The sequence below is a fragment of the Argopecten irradians genome, chromosome 5 (genome assembly GCF_041381155.1).
Source record: "Argopecten irradians isolate NY chromosome 5, Ai_NY, whole genome shotgun sequence".
NCBI lineage: Eukaryota > Metazoa > Mollusca > Bivalvia > Pectinida > Pectinidae > Argopecten > Argopecten irradians.
Genome location: NC_091138.1, coordinates 25,947,620 through 25,963,307, shown reverse-complemented (window position 1 = coordinate 25,963,307; position 15,688 = coordinate 25,947,620). Strand labels below are relative to the sequence as shown.

The 15,688-nt window shown below is 31.2% G+C and overlaps 1 protein-coding gene across 2 annotated transcripts in view; it reads left to right on the top strand.

Moving 5' to 3' along the window:
- The window catches only part of LOC138323348 (sodium-independent sulfate anion transporter-like), a 44,154-nt gene that overhangs the window by 8,862 nt on the left and 19,604 nt on the right, over positions 1-15,688 (top strand). Inside the window, exons 2-4 of one of the 2 annotated variants that reach the window (XM_069267922.1) lie at positions 960-1,085; positions 6,152-6,368; positions 13,263-13,365. In XM_069267922.1, the coding sequence (XP_069124023.1) occupies positions 6,163-6,368; positions 13,263-13,365 (309 nt within the window). In that variant the 5' untranslated portion in view covers positions 960-1,085; positions 6,152-6,162. Of the gene's footprint in view, positions 1-959; positions 1,086-6,151; positions 6,369-13,262; positions 13,366-13,941; positions 13,990-15,688 lie in introns of those variants that run through there. The other variant, XM_069267923.1, reaches the window with a different exon arrangement.

The following is a 15,688-nucleotide window of genomic DNA, read 5'->3' as shown; positions in this document are numbered from 1 at the left end:
ACTACTCAGCATATCAATTCTGTCCCAGATTATTTTTCTATCATTGCTTAGACTATATGTTCTGGTTCAAGATCATCACTTTTTATTTCTGTAAAGATTTCAGAAATGTTTTAGGGTTCCAATGCTAAGTTCAAGTTCACTTGCACTCAACCAAATATCTTTTAAAATCCTTGATTTCAAAATCAGGATTGAAGGATTAAATATAAGAATCAACTTCTTCTGAACAACCTGAAGGTCCTTTATACGGCAGAGCATGCTGAAATAAAGTGCTTGACCTCTGTTAGTTTGTTTCCTTTAAGAACCTTACATTTGAAGGTCTTGTAGATAAAATAAACTAAAATCTTTTTCTGACTTTTTAATAACCATGAAAACATGCATCCTGATGTTTTCTATTGCATGCTCGGAAATATTACACACAACCTTCACACTCAAACAATTTTTTAAAAGGCCGGCCATAGATATGCACTTTTCATCAATGCAAAAGGTTAAAAGAAACTGTTCAAGCAATATTTGGAGTGGTATGAAGGTCCAATTGGTTCATAGTTTTCAAAATAAGAAAATAAATTGACTATCAAAGAAGGGGAGCACTGTCTGCAATGGGACAGCAATATGTTTTCTTCTTTGCCTTGGCCTTATTTTATAACATGTTGATAGTATGTAACATTGATTGGTGACCACGAGGATCACAATAACCAGTGTGTTACACTGTAATGAGGCAGACAGACAGCTGGTTATAATGTCTACATCTCTTTGTAGTTATATACATGTACATTTTCCTTTACAAATCATTCATCTCAGCAAAAACATATCCATGTACAATTGATTGTTCATTACCTGAGACTTCTAATCATCTTTAGAATAATTTTGTTTAATGTAGCAATAGAAAATAAGTGAAAATATATAACTTGTTTTTTTTTATCAATAATACTAAATACTAAATTCATTTTGTTTTGTTGCAGAGAGGACAAACAGAAAGTTGACATGTCGTTAATACAAGCTACACAGATGATTATCAGCTGACGATACTCAACGTTAGGATTTACTCTTCGATAAAATACTCATTTTACTGTGATACTCACTCAGCGGTAAGTTACTTTTACTGTAATACTCGATATAAGACACTTTTAAAAAATACTGCAATACTCTTTTAGTGGTAAGTCACTTAAAAGTTATACTGTAATACTCGATATAAGACACTTGAAATACTGCAATACTCTTTTAGTGGTAAGTCACTTATAATGTAATACTTGCTCACTGGTTAGTCAGATTTAGTTTCAATGTTTCAAACTTTTGTCTTGAAAGGGGACAGATTGAATATCTGTATAAAGATCACCTACTTGATAGACCACTTCTTGTGGTTCAAAATGGTCGTCTTCAATAGTATTTGACCTGTGTATAAAGACCACTCGGCTGTATGTTTTCTTTGTCCCATGGATGGCCTACCAAGCAGGTTTGGCTGTATTTGAATATAATTCAATATTTGAATATAACAGTGAAAAGAGTGTATACACAATACAACTTATTTGAAGAAAAAATTGCACTTCGTAATGCATTAATGTGCAATATTGCCTCGTAAGTTTTAGTATACAGTTTTCATTGATCTGTGATCATTATTAAATAATTTGCAAAATATCAGTTTTTATTCTTGAATCACATAAATAATTGCATTGTTTACTCATTCTGGAAAAAATTGTTTTGGTTTAGTGTAATATTATACTGTGTGAACTTGATTTTGATTCCTTTATTGACCTTGGCACCAAGAATTGTGCGTCTCGTTTTCCTTTTTGGTGTAGATTTATTACTTTCATTATATCTGACTTGAGTACATAATATTTGCAGAACCTTATGTTATATCCTTTAGATGTAGGCTTATCTAGGATGAAATTGGAGTATACCGACAATTGTTTTACATTAAGGCCCAAAACATCTGTGTGTGGTAAAGTTATACATCATTCACATGTAGATTACAAATCTTATCCAAAGAAAGAACAAAAACAGATCTGAATATGAAAAAACTAAATTTTACTTTTATACTTAGTGCTATTGTAAAACAGTTACTCTATAGTCAATTACTGTCATGTGTCAAAACTTCCGTTGTTTTGAATTTTCGAAATCTTGCTTTTAATTAGGGTATATGAATCAACCCCTTCTCAGTATTTTGCAAATAAAATTTTCGCGTCCATAGCAATGTCACGCAAAAAAGCGAAAATATCATCACACGAAAATAACTGGCAATAGAATATTTTAGTGGGCATGATATTTTCACAATTCAAGGGGCATAACCTGGTCACAAAACTGTATTCGTTAGATACAAATTATAGCTAGATTGAAAAAAGTTTAAAAGATTTTATCGTCTCGTTTTTAATGAAAAATTGCAAAAAAAAAAAAATTTAAATAATTGTTTATGTAGTACATCTATACATGATGTACATGTATAAAAAACATTGATTACAAAAATTGATTAATGATTAATATCAATTAAGCAAATGAGGAAACAAGAATAATGGTGAAAACAAGAATAAATGTGAAGAAGTGAAGGGGAAAAAAAAGAAAAAGAAAAAGAAATATAGACATATCAGAAGAAATAAGATCTAAGCTCTAAGTATAAGTTTAAATATTCAAAATCAAATAATGTGTTTTAGAGAAGTAGTCATATTCTCTGCTGAAAGAGATATTAACAGTTTTAAAAAATAATAAAGTAAAAGAAAAGAAAATATTCAGCTTAGTTTCTGTTATACCATGCTAAGCACTTTTGATAAAAAAAACAAAGATTTACAGCTCCAAAATACTACTCCTTGCCTATATGTGTGTTTTTCATAAAATATGGCTGTGTTTTATTTTTCAAATTTAATCAGTAATGAATACAATAACTTAAATGTAACAAGGAACACAGAACATATTTGATGTGCAACAAAATAATATCACTGACTTGAGGGAACTCATGGCTCATAATTCTGGTATTCTACAACACAGGTGCAATAAATCATATCAGAAAATATCAAAAGCAGGCCTTATAATAATTTAGGAAATTAAATGGCTCACACCTATAAATAATAGCTGGTGGAGTGAGAGATAGGAATTCCTGGAAGATTTAAGGTTTTAGTGATAACCTTTGTCTTTGTTGCTCTGGTTAGACACTTGTGGTACAGATTATTAGTAAGATCAATCGTTTACAACTTGAGAGCGGAATCAAGCCACCAATAGGGCATCTAACGCTAGGCAAATACTTGTCTGCATAAACATGTATGGTATACATTCTAAGCGAAAAAAAGTATTCATTTCTCGGTCAAGGTAGCTGAATATTAAAAAAGGAAAATGATGACAGTGTTTTTGTGCTGTTTGTGTGTCAGAGTTAAGTGAAGTAAAGCTATGGTTTGGGAGAAACCTGTAAATACCATGGGCTACAAAGTCGCCACTCGAAGGTGGAGCGATTAGTGATCAAATTATGTCCGGACGTCTGGACCGCTCGGCAAATAGTAATAATATTGAAGAGCATATTTTAAGAAAAAATTAGCATTGCTTATACAATAGTTAAAATACAGAATCTTGATATGGGATTTTGTTTGTTTGTGTGGATGGAATGAAAAACACAACCAAATAAATTTTAAATAAAAACATGTGGAGCGTGGACTTTTTCAAATCTGCTATCCCAGTCATGTATTTAGCATACATCTTCCAGCAAAACAGCTAAACAATAATGCAAAATATGAGTACAGGATTTTAAAGAAATATGTATACATTAAAAAAAAATAAGGTTCTGATGACGGTTGACCTAGCCATCCGAAATATGTAAACAATTAAATACTCACAAGTGTTTGGTGTTGATGTCTATGGAGCACTGTTAGAATACTCCGGTATCCACCTTTGATCCCACTGCTGATACATCTTACCATTATGAAATACCTACAGTACGTTGAGAATTTCCACCTTTAATTTGTTTTAAAAAAAACTACAGTTGAACAGAGCATGACACATTAAAATCGCCATGGAGGTTTTGTCATCCACAATGATGAAGAAAACATGTTGTTATAACTACTATAGTCTATATCATAAAGGTATACATATATAACTTGTGTAAAATCTATCTTGAATTTTCACTTTGACATATGATCATGATATTGATATCAAACGAAAACCAATAGATCTTTATTTGACACTTTTTCAATAAATAACTGATACACTTAAGGATGTATTCTTCCGAGGTTTCAGTCCCGTTGAAGTTTCGTTTCGACAAAGATCAAAGAAGTTATGAGATTTTCAAATACAATTTATCAATATCTGTAGCAAGTTGCCAGTTGCAAATTTTGTCAAAAAATTACAGTTCTAACTTTAGCAGATTTTTTTATACGGGGATTTTAAGAAATTGCCCATTTGGCGGCCATTTTGAAATTGTGTCTTTTTTCGCTTTGAGTAGAGCCAAAGTTTTACCGTTTTTTACTGAAATTGTTTTTACTTAAATCATTACTGCACCAGCATTTTTAGCTGTATCGAGCTAATTTTTGCTGTAAATCTTTACTTGGTTGGTGATAATAAAAATATTGAGCATTAATGTGTGAAATGATATAACTTTTTTCACTTTATTTTTACATTTAATGGTAATTTGAGCACTTTTATTTTTTACTCTATAATACTGAAAAATAACAAATATTAAAGTGGGACAAAAAAGTAAGCACACGGACCCCCCATTTTTCTGCCTGATTTTGAAAGAACAACCCTTTCCCCATATGCAAAATATAAACAAAAGTTTAAAACCAGAACTTTTCTATAAAGGGTTAGATTTGGCAAAGATGGCTTAAAATGGTGCATTTTGTAGCTCAAAATTAAGGGGTAGGGGTGGCATATGTTGTTATTCTGAGAAAAAATATTAGTCTTATTAATCAAAACTGATTATATTTTAAAAGAAGACTACTGGAAAATAAATTCTACAAACATTAATACATATCAAACACCTCTTAAGGAAATCATGGCTTTAATCTCTTGTGTATATGGTCAAAACGACAAAATTCCCAATAAAATCCAATATTTTGTCAACTAGGTATCTTTGTGTGACAGTAGCTCAAAAACGAGCACACGGACATATGTTTTTACTTTTATTTTCTTTCATGGTATGAACTCCTCTTTCCAAAAAACTGTATGAGAAAAAAAGTTTAATATGTACATATATCCCAGTACATGTATCTTGTACATACCAAATAAAACTAAAAAACGCATAATACAGCATGACAGTCTGTATCTATGGCATATGTAATAAAGGTTGGATGTGTATACCATTGTTTAGATGGATATAACAGAACAATTAATATGTTCTAACACAAACACAGCATATGATGCTGCAAGAAAGTATTTTTGTCGCATCCAGATTTTTTCAGCGGTAAAATAGGTCTATTTAACAATCATGTACTGGGTAGAATGAATAATAGTATATTTTGTTATTGTTCATTATACATGTAATACTGTACTGTATAGTACATTCAATAGTACAATATACTGTTGTCTTGTGAAATGTAAAATATATATTTATTCTATATTTATATAGTCATTCTTTATTCAAACATCTTCAGCATTCTTTGACCATTATGGCTAAACCCCACTAAATTCTGTCTTCTGCGTCCGCTCGCCGAAGAGTTTATGACTTCAACTTTATTATAATATGTTTCCTGGGTCGTCTGGTATTGGCTATAATTCTATTCAATGTGATTGTGTTTGTTTTTATATATAATTATGTTTGTTTTGATAAAGAGGCAGACGGACTGTCTTGAAAATTCAACAAAATATTTTGCCTACACAATTTGGATTTCTTCCTTGCCCAATATTTATTCTTTATGTAAAAGTTACAAAACAAAATAATGATAATCTAATAAGCAAGTAAACTACAGGTAAAATGTTTCATTAATATGACATTTGTATGATATAGACTATAAGCTTATAAGGTTTATAATTGTTGATTACAGAGGAAAAGAACCAACATATTTACAAATGCAGTGTTAAATAATGACGTTTAATGCGTATGAAGTGTCACAATATAAATAAAAGGATGGGGTAGTTTCAGGGCTGCCTTACAGGTAGAGTCTTATCTGTAACACTGTGCCTTATTTATTACCCTTTTTTCTTTCTTACCTATTGACCTCTGACCTTTGGGTATATAATACAGGATGAATACCAATGATGGAACAGGAGGAAAGTCAGCCCTTACTGTCACGTCGGAGCAGAAGGACACCCAGCTCCCCGCCCCCGCGAATCACCATACATGCAGGCATGGGTGTGGCTAAGGTGGTGAAAATGGTAGCTAAAAACTACTGTACAAAGTGCTGTTCGGTGGAAACTTTAAAGGAACGCGTTCCCATTATTAATTGGCTACCCAAATATGAGTAAGTACTAATTTGTTTAGTTTTCCATAGTTTATTGTTATAAGTTGACTGAATTTTTGTTCTTCAATTCTGTAATTTGATCTAAAAACTAAAGAACACTTTTTATTCTGTTCTTCAATATTTAATAGAAAATGATCTTAAAACATCTTATTTGCAATCTTGAATTTTTAAGGGAAATATTAGCTGCATGGTCATCATTCAACAGTTTATCTGTATAAGGCTTTAAGTTATCATCTGTATAAGGCTTTTAGTTATTATCTGTATAAGGCTTTTAGTTATTATCTGTATAAGGCTTTTAGTTATTATCTGTATAAGGCTTTTAGTTATTATCTGTATAAGGCTTTTAGTTATTATCTGTATAAGGCTTTTAGTTATTATCTGTATAAGGCTTTCAGTTATTATCTGTATAAGGCTTTCAGTTATTATCTGTATAAGGCTTTTAGTTATTATCTGTATAAGGCTTTCAGTTATTATCTGTATAAGGCTTTTAGTTATTATCTGTATAAGGCTTTTAGTTATTATCTGTATAAGGCTTTCAGTTATTATCTGTATAAGGCTTTCAGTTATTATCTGTATAAGGCTTTCAGTTATTATCTGTATAAGGCTTTTAGTTATTATCTGTATAAGGCTTTCAGTTATTATCTGTATAAGGCTTTCAGTTATTATCTGTATAAGGCTTTTAGTTATTATCTGTATAAGGCTTTTAGTTATTATCTGTATAAGGCTTTTAGTTATTATCTGTATAAGGCTTTCAGTTATTATCTGTATAAGGCTTTTAGTTATTATCTGTATAAGGCTTTTAGTTATTATCTGTATAAGGCTTTCAGTTATTATCTGTATAAGGCTTTCAGTTATTATCTGTATAAGGCTTTCAGTTATTATCTGTATAAGGCTTTTAGTTATTATCTGTGTAAGGGTTTTAGTTATTATCTGTATAAGGCTTTCAGGTATTATCTGTATAAGGCTTTCAGTTATTATCTGTATAAGGCTTTCAGTTATTATCTGTATAAGGCTTTCAATTATTATCTGTATAAGGCTTTCAGTTATTATCTGTATAAGGCTTTTAGTTATTATCTGTATAAGGCTAATTTAGTTATGATCTGTATAAGGCTTTCAGTTATTATCTGTATAAGGCTTTAAGTTATTATCTGTATAAGGCTTTAAGTTATTATCTGTATAAGGCTTTTAGTTATCATCTGTATAAGGCTTTTAGTTGTTATCTGTATAAGGCTTTCAGTTATTATCTGTATAAGGCTTTTAGTTATTATCTGTATAAGGCTTTTAGTTATTATCTGTGTAAGGCTTTTAGTTATTATCTGTATAAGGCTTTTAGTTAAAGGCTTTTAGTTATTATCTGTATAAGGCTTTTAGTTATTATCTGTATAAGGCTTTTAGTTATTATCTGTATAAGGCTTTTAGTTATTATCTGTATAAGGCTTTTAGTTATTATCTGTATAAGGCTTTTAGTTATTATCTGTATAAGGCTTTTAGTTATCAGCTTTTAGTTATTATCTGTATAAGGCTTTTAGTTATTATCTGTATAAGGCTTTTAGTTATTATCTGTATAAGGCTTTCAGTTATTATCTGTATAAGGCTTTTAGTTATTATCTGTATAAGGCTTTTAGTTATCATCTGTATAAGGCTTTCAGTTATTATCTGTATAAGGCTTTCAGTTATTATCTGTATAAGGCTTTTAGTTATTATCTGTATAAGGCTTTTAGTTATTATCTGTATAAGGCTTTCAGTTATTATCTGTATAAGGCTTTTAGTTATTATCTGTATAAGGCTTTTAGTTATTATCTGTATAAGGCTTTTAGTTATTATCTGTATAAGGCTTTTAGTTATTATCTGTATAAGGCTTTCAGTTATTATCTGTATAAGGCTTTTAGTTATTGTCTGTATAAGGCTTTCAGTTATTATCTGTATAAGGCTTTTAGTTATTATCTGTATAAGGCTTTCAGTTATTATCTGTATAAGGCTTTTAGTTATTATCTGTGTAAGGGTTTTAGTTATTATCTGTATAAGGCTAATTTAGTTATTATCTGTATAAGGCTTTTAGTTATGATCTGTATAAGGCTAATTTAGTTATTATCTGTATAAGGCTTTTAGTTATTATCTGTATAAGGCTAATTTAGTTATCATCTGTATAAGGCTTTTAGTTATTATCTGTATAAGGCTTTCAGTTATTATCTGTATAAGGCTAATTTAGTTATTATCTGTATAAGGCTTTTAGTTATGATCTGTATAAGGCTAATTTAGTTATTATCTGTATAAGGCTAATTTAGTTATTATCTGTATAAGGCTTTTAGTTATTATCTGTATAAGGCTAATTTAGTTATTATCTGTATAAGGCTTTTAGTTATTATCTGTATAAGGCTAATTTAGTTATTATCTGTATAAGGCTTTCAGTTATTATCTGTATAAGGCTTTCAGTTATTATCTGTATAAGGCTTTTAGTTATTATCTGTATAAGGCTTTCAGTTATTATCTGTATAAGGCTTTTAGTTATTATCTGTATAAGGCTTTCAGTTATTATCTGTATAAGGCTTTTAGTTATTATCTGTATAAGGCTTTCAGTTATTATCTGTATAAGGCTTTTAGTTATTATCTGTGTAAGGGTTTTAGTTATTATCTGTATAAGGCTAATTTAGTTATTATCTGTATAAGGCTTTTAGTTATGATCTGTATAAGGCTAATTTAGTTATTATCTGTATAAGGCTTTTAGTTATTATCTGTATAAGGCTAATTTAGTTATCATCTGTATAAGGCTTTTAGTTATTATCTGTATAAGGCTTTCAGTTATTATCTGTATAAGGCTAATTTAGTTATTATCTGTATAAGGCTTTTAGTTATGATCTGTATAAGGCTAATTTAGTTATTATCTGTATAAGGCTAATTTAGTTATTATCTGTATAAGGCTTTTAGTTATTATCTGTATAAGGCTAATTTAGTTATTATCTGTATAAGGCTTTTAGTTATTATCTGTATAAGGCTAATTTAGTTATTATCTGTATAAGGCTTTTAGTTATTATCTGTATAAGGCTTTCAGTTATTATCTGTATAAGGCTTTTAGTTATTATCTGTATAAGGCTTTCAGTTATTATCTGTATAAGGCTTTTAGTTATCATCTGTATAAGGCTTTTAGTTATTATCTGTATAAGGCTAATTTAGTTATGATCTGTATAAGGCTTTCAGTTATTATCTGTATAAGGCTTTTAGTTATTATCTGTATAAGGCTTTTAGTTATTATCTGTATAAGGCTTTTAGTTATTATCTGTATAAGGCTTTCAGTTATTATCTGTATAAGGCTTTTAGTTATTATCTGTATAAGGCTTTTAGTTATCATCTGTATAAGGCTTTTAGTTATTATCTGTATAAGGCTTTCAGTTATTATCTGTATAAGGCTTTTAGTTATTATCTGTATAAGGCTTTTAGTTATTATCTGTATAAGGCTAATTTAGTTATGATCTGTATAAGGCTTTTAGTTATTATCTGTATAAGGCTAATTTAGTTATCATCTGTATAAGGCTTTTAGTTATTATCTGTATAAGGCTTTCAGTTATTATCTGTATAAGGCTAATTTAGTTATTATCTGTATAAGGCTTTTAGTTATGATCTGTATAAGGCTAATTTAGTTATTATCTGTATAAGGCTTTTAGTTATTATCTGTATAAGGCTAATTTAGTTATTATCTGTATAAGGCTTTTAGTTATTATCTGTATAAGGCTAATTTAGTTATTATCTGTATAAGGCTTTTAGTTATTATCTGTATAAGGCTAATTTAGTTATTATCTGTATAAGGCTTTCAGTTATTATCTGTATAAGGCTTTCAGTTATTATCTGTATAAGGCTTTTAGTTATTATCTGTATAAGGCTTTCAGTTATTATCTGTATAAGGCTTTTAGTTATTATCTGTATAAGGCTTTTAGTTATTATCTGTATAAGGCTTTTAGTTATGATCTGTATAAGGCTTTCAGTTATTATCTGTATAAGGCTTTTAGTTATTATCTGTATAAGGCTTTTAGTTATTATCTGTATAAGGCTTTTAGTTATTATCTGTATAAGGCTTTTAGTTATTATCTGTATAAGGCTTTTAGTTATCATCTGTATAAGGCTTTTAGTTATCATCTGTATAAGGCTTTTAGTTATTATCTGTATAAGGCTTTCAGTTATTATCTGTATAAGGCTTTTAGTTATCATCTGTATAAGGCTTTTAGTTATTATCTGTATAAGGCTAATTTAGTTATGAGCTGTATAAGGCTTTCAGTTATTATCTGTATAAGGCTTTAAGTTATTATCTGTATAAGGCTTTTAGTTATTATCTGTATAAGGCTTTCAGTTATTATCTGTATAAGGCTTTAAGTTATTATCTGTATAAGGCTTTTAGTTATTATCTGTATAAGGCTTTCAGTTATTATCTGTATAAGGCTTTCAGTTATTATCTGTATAAGGCTTTCAGTTATTATCTGTATAAGGCTTTTACTTAAAAACAGTATAACCACTGTTTTACAGCAAGAACAAATTATGTCTGATATTAAGTTTCCTCCGATTTTGGTCATAATTTTTTTTCTTTTTTTTATTTGTATTGCTTATCATAGTCATCTGAAACTGCAGGAAATATATTAATGATATACATTAAGATTTGTAATGCTAATTTCAATAAGAAGTTTCAATAAGATATTTTTGTCTTCGTTCTCTTAGTTACTGAATTACCTTAGGTTTTAAAATCTTACTTCAAGTGTGGTCAGAAAGCTGTTTTTCCTTCGTTTGTTTATTTTAGAATTTATAATGGAAATTTGAGAAGTAATGAACAATTTGTCCCTTTTATTGAATTTCTTTGTTGAATTTATTTTTCCATTAATGTATGGGATGTACATGGTATCCTACAGAAACAGGCTTTAGTTTAGTCACTGTTGAATGGCCAGGACAAAAGTTTAACATATTTTTTTGTTCATTTTATCAAAATTTGCAATAAAATGTATATAGCATGGTGCCTACATAAAGTATTATCACCATACCTCCACTGAATGAAATAAGATTTTATTTTGAATTATTATAACTTTAATGAAGTTAGGATGGGAGGGTTTACTGGAATCAGCTTGTCAGTGTGTCTTGGCCCAGTTTTATGAACATTCCTTAACAATAAAAGGAATTCCTTAACTTCAATTTCCCCATAGAAAATCAAGGAAAGGAAAGTTAGGGAAAAAAGTGAAGTTAAGGAGCCTTCCTTAAAATCTGTAATGCTTTTCTATGGAGAAGTTTAAGTTAAGGGATTCCTTTTTAAGGAATGATCGTGAAACTGAGCCCTGCGTGTCCATCCATCTTTCTGTCCTTGTCTGGACAACTAAACTATGGTATGAATTTCATTGGCAGCAATGATGGGGACTATATGTGTAGATGTGTATGCAGATTTTGTTTTGTGGTTGCCATGGTCACTATCATAACATAGGTTTTGTAAAATGGTCAATAATTCATTAGCTTTTTGATAACTTGTATTAAAACTTGGTTGATTGGTGTAACATATGGATGTCTATAATTTGACATATCACATGCTTTGATAATGGTTACGCTGGAAACATAATGGAGGAACGTTTGGTTGCCATGGTCTAATATGCTTATAGTTCTAGTTGTTTTGATGTCAATAATGCTATTATAAGGAGACAAATACTTTATCTATGTTTTAAAAATCACATTTACTCTCTTTCTACATACATGTTAGTATCATATAGTATCATATACTTTATTGGCCAATTTTAATATCCAATATAGTAGAATCATTGAACTTGGAGACTTGGAATGATATTATATATGATTTTTGAAATGAGAATAGTTATCAGCATTATAAATGCTATTACCCTAAACAACTTGCATTGCTTTCTACATTTAATGTAGGATTTTAATGTTGAACAATCATTTTGATGGAGAAAACACTAGATGTTGAGAAGTTTAGAGCTCTGTTGCAATTCTCCCCAATGTACTTGATTATAGACTTTTGTTTATAAGGCTTCCAGAAGTGAGCTTTGCTGCTCTCAAATAACTCTTGTTTTAATATTGGAAAGATGTATTCTTGTCTTTGTTTTATTTTAAAGCTGCCTTCCTGAAATAACAAAATTTGAAGTTTTGTTCAGGTTATTAATTTTTTTTTAAAGTACAACTAAAGTATCTTTAGGAATAGGTCCAGTTTCAGCCCCTAAGATGTTTTTCAATTTTTAGCCTTTGTATTGCCTAATAGTGACTAAGCAATGTTTGACTCATTTACCTCTGTTAGATGGATTTTGTACCTATTAATTTTGTCTAATAAAATGAGACATAAAATGATTAAACAAGTTGAATTTATTTTGTTATTCAAGCATTGATGTCACTATTTTTAGCTAACAGGGTATTACAGGATTTTGTTTGCAAACTGTGTGAATTCGTGTAGGGGATTCTCACAAAAGTTTGCAAGCAACATTTATATGATAAACTGATGAAGTTAAACAATAGTGACATCATTGCTTATAATTGATTTTTTCAGACAACATGTTAACATAAAATACATTTAAACATACTATTCCATTGATTTTCCAATGGATTATTTTTTCTAAATCGATCTCTATTGTGTTGTCATGATAACATCAAATGTGTAGTATGAAGAAAAAGTATCTGCCAATCAGAAAGTCATATTTAGTTAGAAAACAAATAAAAATTAAATGTTTTGTGTTATTTTGTTAAATGTGTACTCTCTAATCTATTAAAAGTTTACCTTGAGTGGTAGGAAGCATTTGTGAACATCTTAAATTAACGTTTACTTTGTAATTCCTTCACAAAGTTCAGGGAATTTGACTTTGATATGACTTTTATGATCTGATCTGATCTTTATGACCTTAACGACCTTTAATAATTTGGTCTTTGCAGTCTGCATACATTACAGTGTGATTTGGTGGCTGGTTTGACAGTGGCTCTGACAGTGATACCCCAGGGTCTGGCATACGCAAAGATAGCACGACTCCCCACACAGGTATGTACCCAAGGGGCTGTCATATGCCAAGATAGCACGACTCCCCACACAGGTATGTACCCCAGGGGCTGGCATACGCCAAGATAGCATGACTCCCCATGCAGGTAGGTACCCCAGGGGCTGGAATACACCAAGACAGCATGACTTCCCACACAGGTAGGTACCCCAGGGGCTGGCATACACCAAGATAGCACAACTCCCCACGCAGGTAGGTACCCCAGGGGCTGGCATACGCAAAAATAGCACAACTCCCCACACAGGTAAGTATCCAAGGGGCTGACACACACCAAGATAGCATGATCCCTCACACAGGTAGGCACCCCAGGGGCTGGCATACGCCAAGATAGCACGACTCCCTACAAAGGTAAGTATCCAAGGGGCTGGCTTACGCCAGGATAGCACGACTTCCCACACAGGTAAATACCCCAGGGGCTGGCATACTCTAAGATAGCACGACTCCCCACACAGGTAGGTACTCCAGAGTCTGGCATACTCCAAGATAGCAAGACTCCTCAAACAGGTAGGGACCCCAGGGGCTGACATACACCAATATAACATGACTCCCCACACAAGTATGTACCGCATGGGCTGATGTACGCCAAGATAGCACGACTCCCCACACAGGTAGGTACCCCAGGGGGGGTTGTACGCCAAAATAGCACAATTCCCCACACAGGTAGGTACTTCAGGGCCGAATGTTCTTCTAGTGTTGGTGTGGAAAAAAGTTGAGAAATGTCCATAAGCAAGATCAGATGATTGGAGAGGAGGTCATTGGCAGGGGAAGGATAGAACTGTTTATTACAAGGTCAATTGAGGGGAGGAGAGAATGGTTTATGGTGGAGTATCGGAGGGAGGGGGAGAATGTTTATGGTGGAGTATTGGAGAGAGGGGGAGAATATTTATTATAGATTTCCGTGTAGTTTATCAATGCCTGGAGAGTTTTATTGGAGGCTGAGATGACAGTTAGCACTTCTCACCTATCAATACTTACTCTATTGTCTTAGATATCTTATCATTAAGTTTATGTTGTAAATACACATTCCTCCTCCCTTTGTAAGGAGCTGCCTGATAACTGGGATAATCCCAGTAGCCTGTCTTTGATCTCTGCCGGAATCAGTTTTAAAAGCTTGTTGATGTGTCATTTTTAGTCTACAACTGGAATTTCTATTTTGAATTTATAACATTGATGTTGGGTTGTCAACATAGAAGGATATACAAATGACCTTTCTGTACTTATTTCCGTGATAATCAAACTTTTGAAGATTTTTGTTTTGAGGATGACGATCTTCTATATGATTGGTTTATCATGGTTATCATGTACAATTAAAATCTTTACAGAGCTACTTCAATGTATTTAGGGCATAGCCTGTTAAGCTTATGGAAAACCTAAATAGAGAATTTGAACTTATTATATATATTTATGATACTTGCGTTGTATATGTTTTTATTTTACAATTACAAATTGAAGTCATATAGTGGTCTACAAATTGAAGTCATATAGTGGTCTACAATTTCATTTAAGAGTTTTGCAATGTAAGCAGTTATTGTAAATTGATTTATGCAGGTATATTTCCATCTAAACATACATTAGGCATAAAAAACAAGAATTTTACAGTACATAAATTCTGTGTTGTAACTAATGTTAATAAGACACCATAAATGTTTGTCTATCTGAATGATTTTCACAGCTAAATTCATCACACCTGATGGTTTATATTACTGAAGAGTTTTGTCTCCTTTTAATGAAACTTTAACAAATAAAGTATCAACCAGACGCTGTGTGCATAAAGTAATCGTTGATGTTCATTTAAAATTAAATGCTCAATTTACTGAAATAGTACAATTTAGTGAATAGAAATAAATATTCATTCTATAGAATATGCTTTCTGTGTAATGTTCTTAATGTTTTACAAATTATTTGTATGATTTGATTTCAAAATCAGAGGGGACTTATATTCAATTATCAAAGGATAGCCAACTACCGTCCTGGTATCTCGATTAAGTGTGTCTGTTAGGTCATTCCACTTTACTCTGTTTCAGTATGGCCTGTACTCAGTATTTATGGGCTGCTTTGTCTACTGTTTCTGTACTCTATATCAGTATGGCCTGTACTCAGTATTTATGGGCTGCTTTGTCTACTGTTTCTGTACTCTATTTCAGTATGGCCTGTACTCAGTATCCTTACTCTATTTCAGTATGGCCTGTACTCAGTATTTATGGGCTGCTTTGTCTACTGTTTCTGTACTCTATTTCAGTATGGTCTGTACTCAGTATTTATGGGCTGCTTTGTCTACTGTTTCTGTACTCTATTTCAGTATGGCCT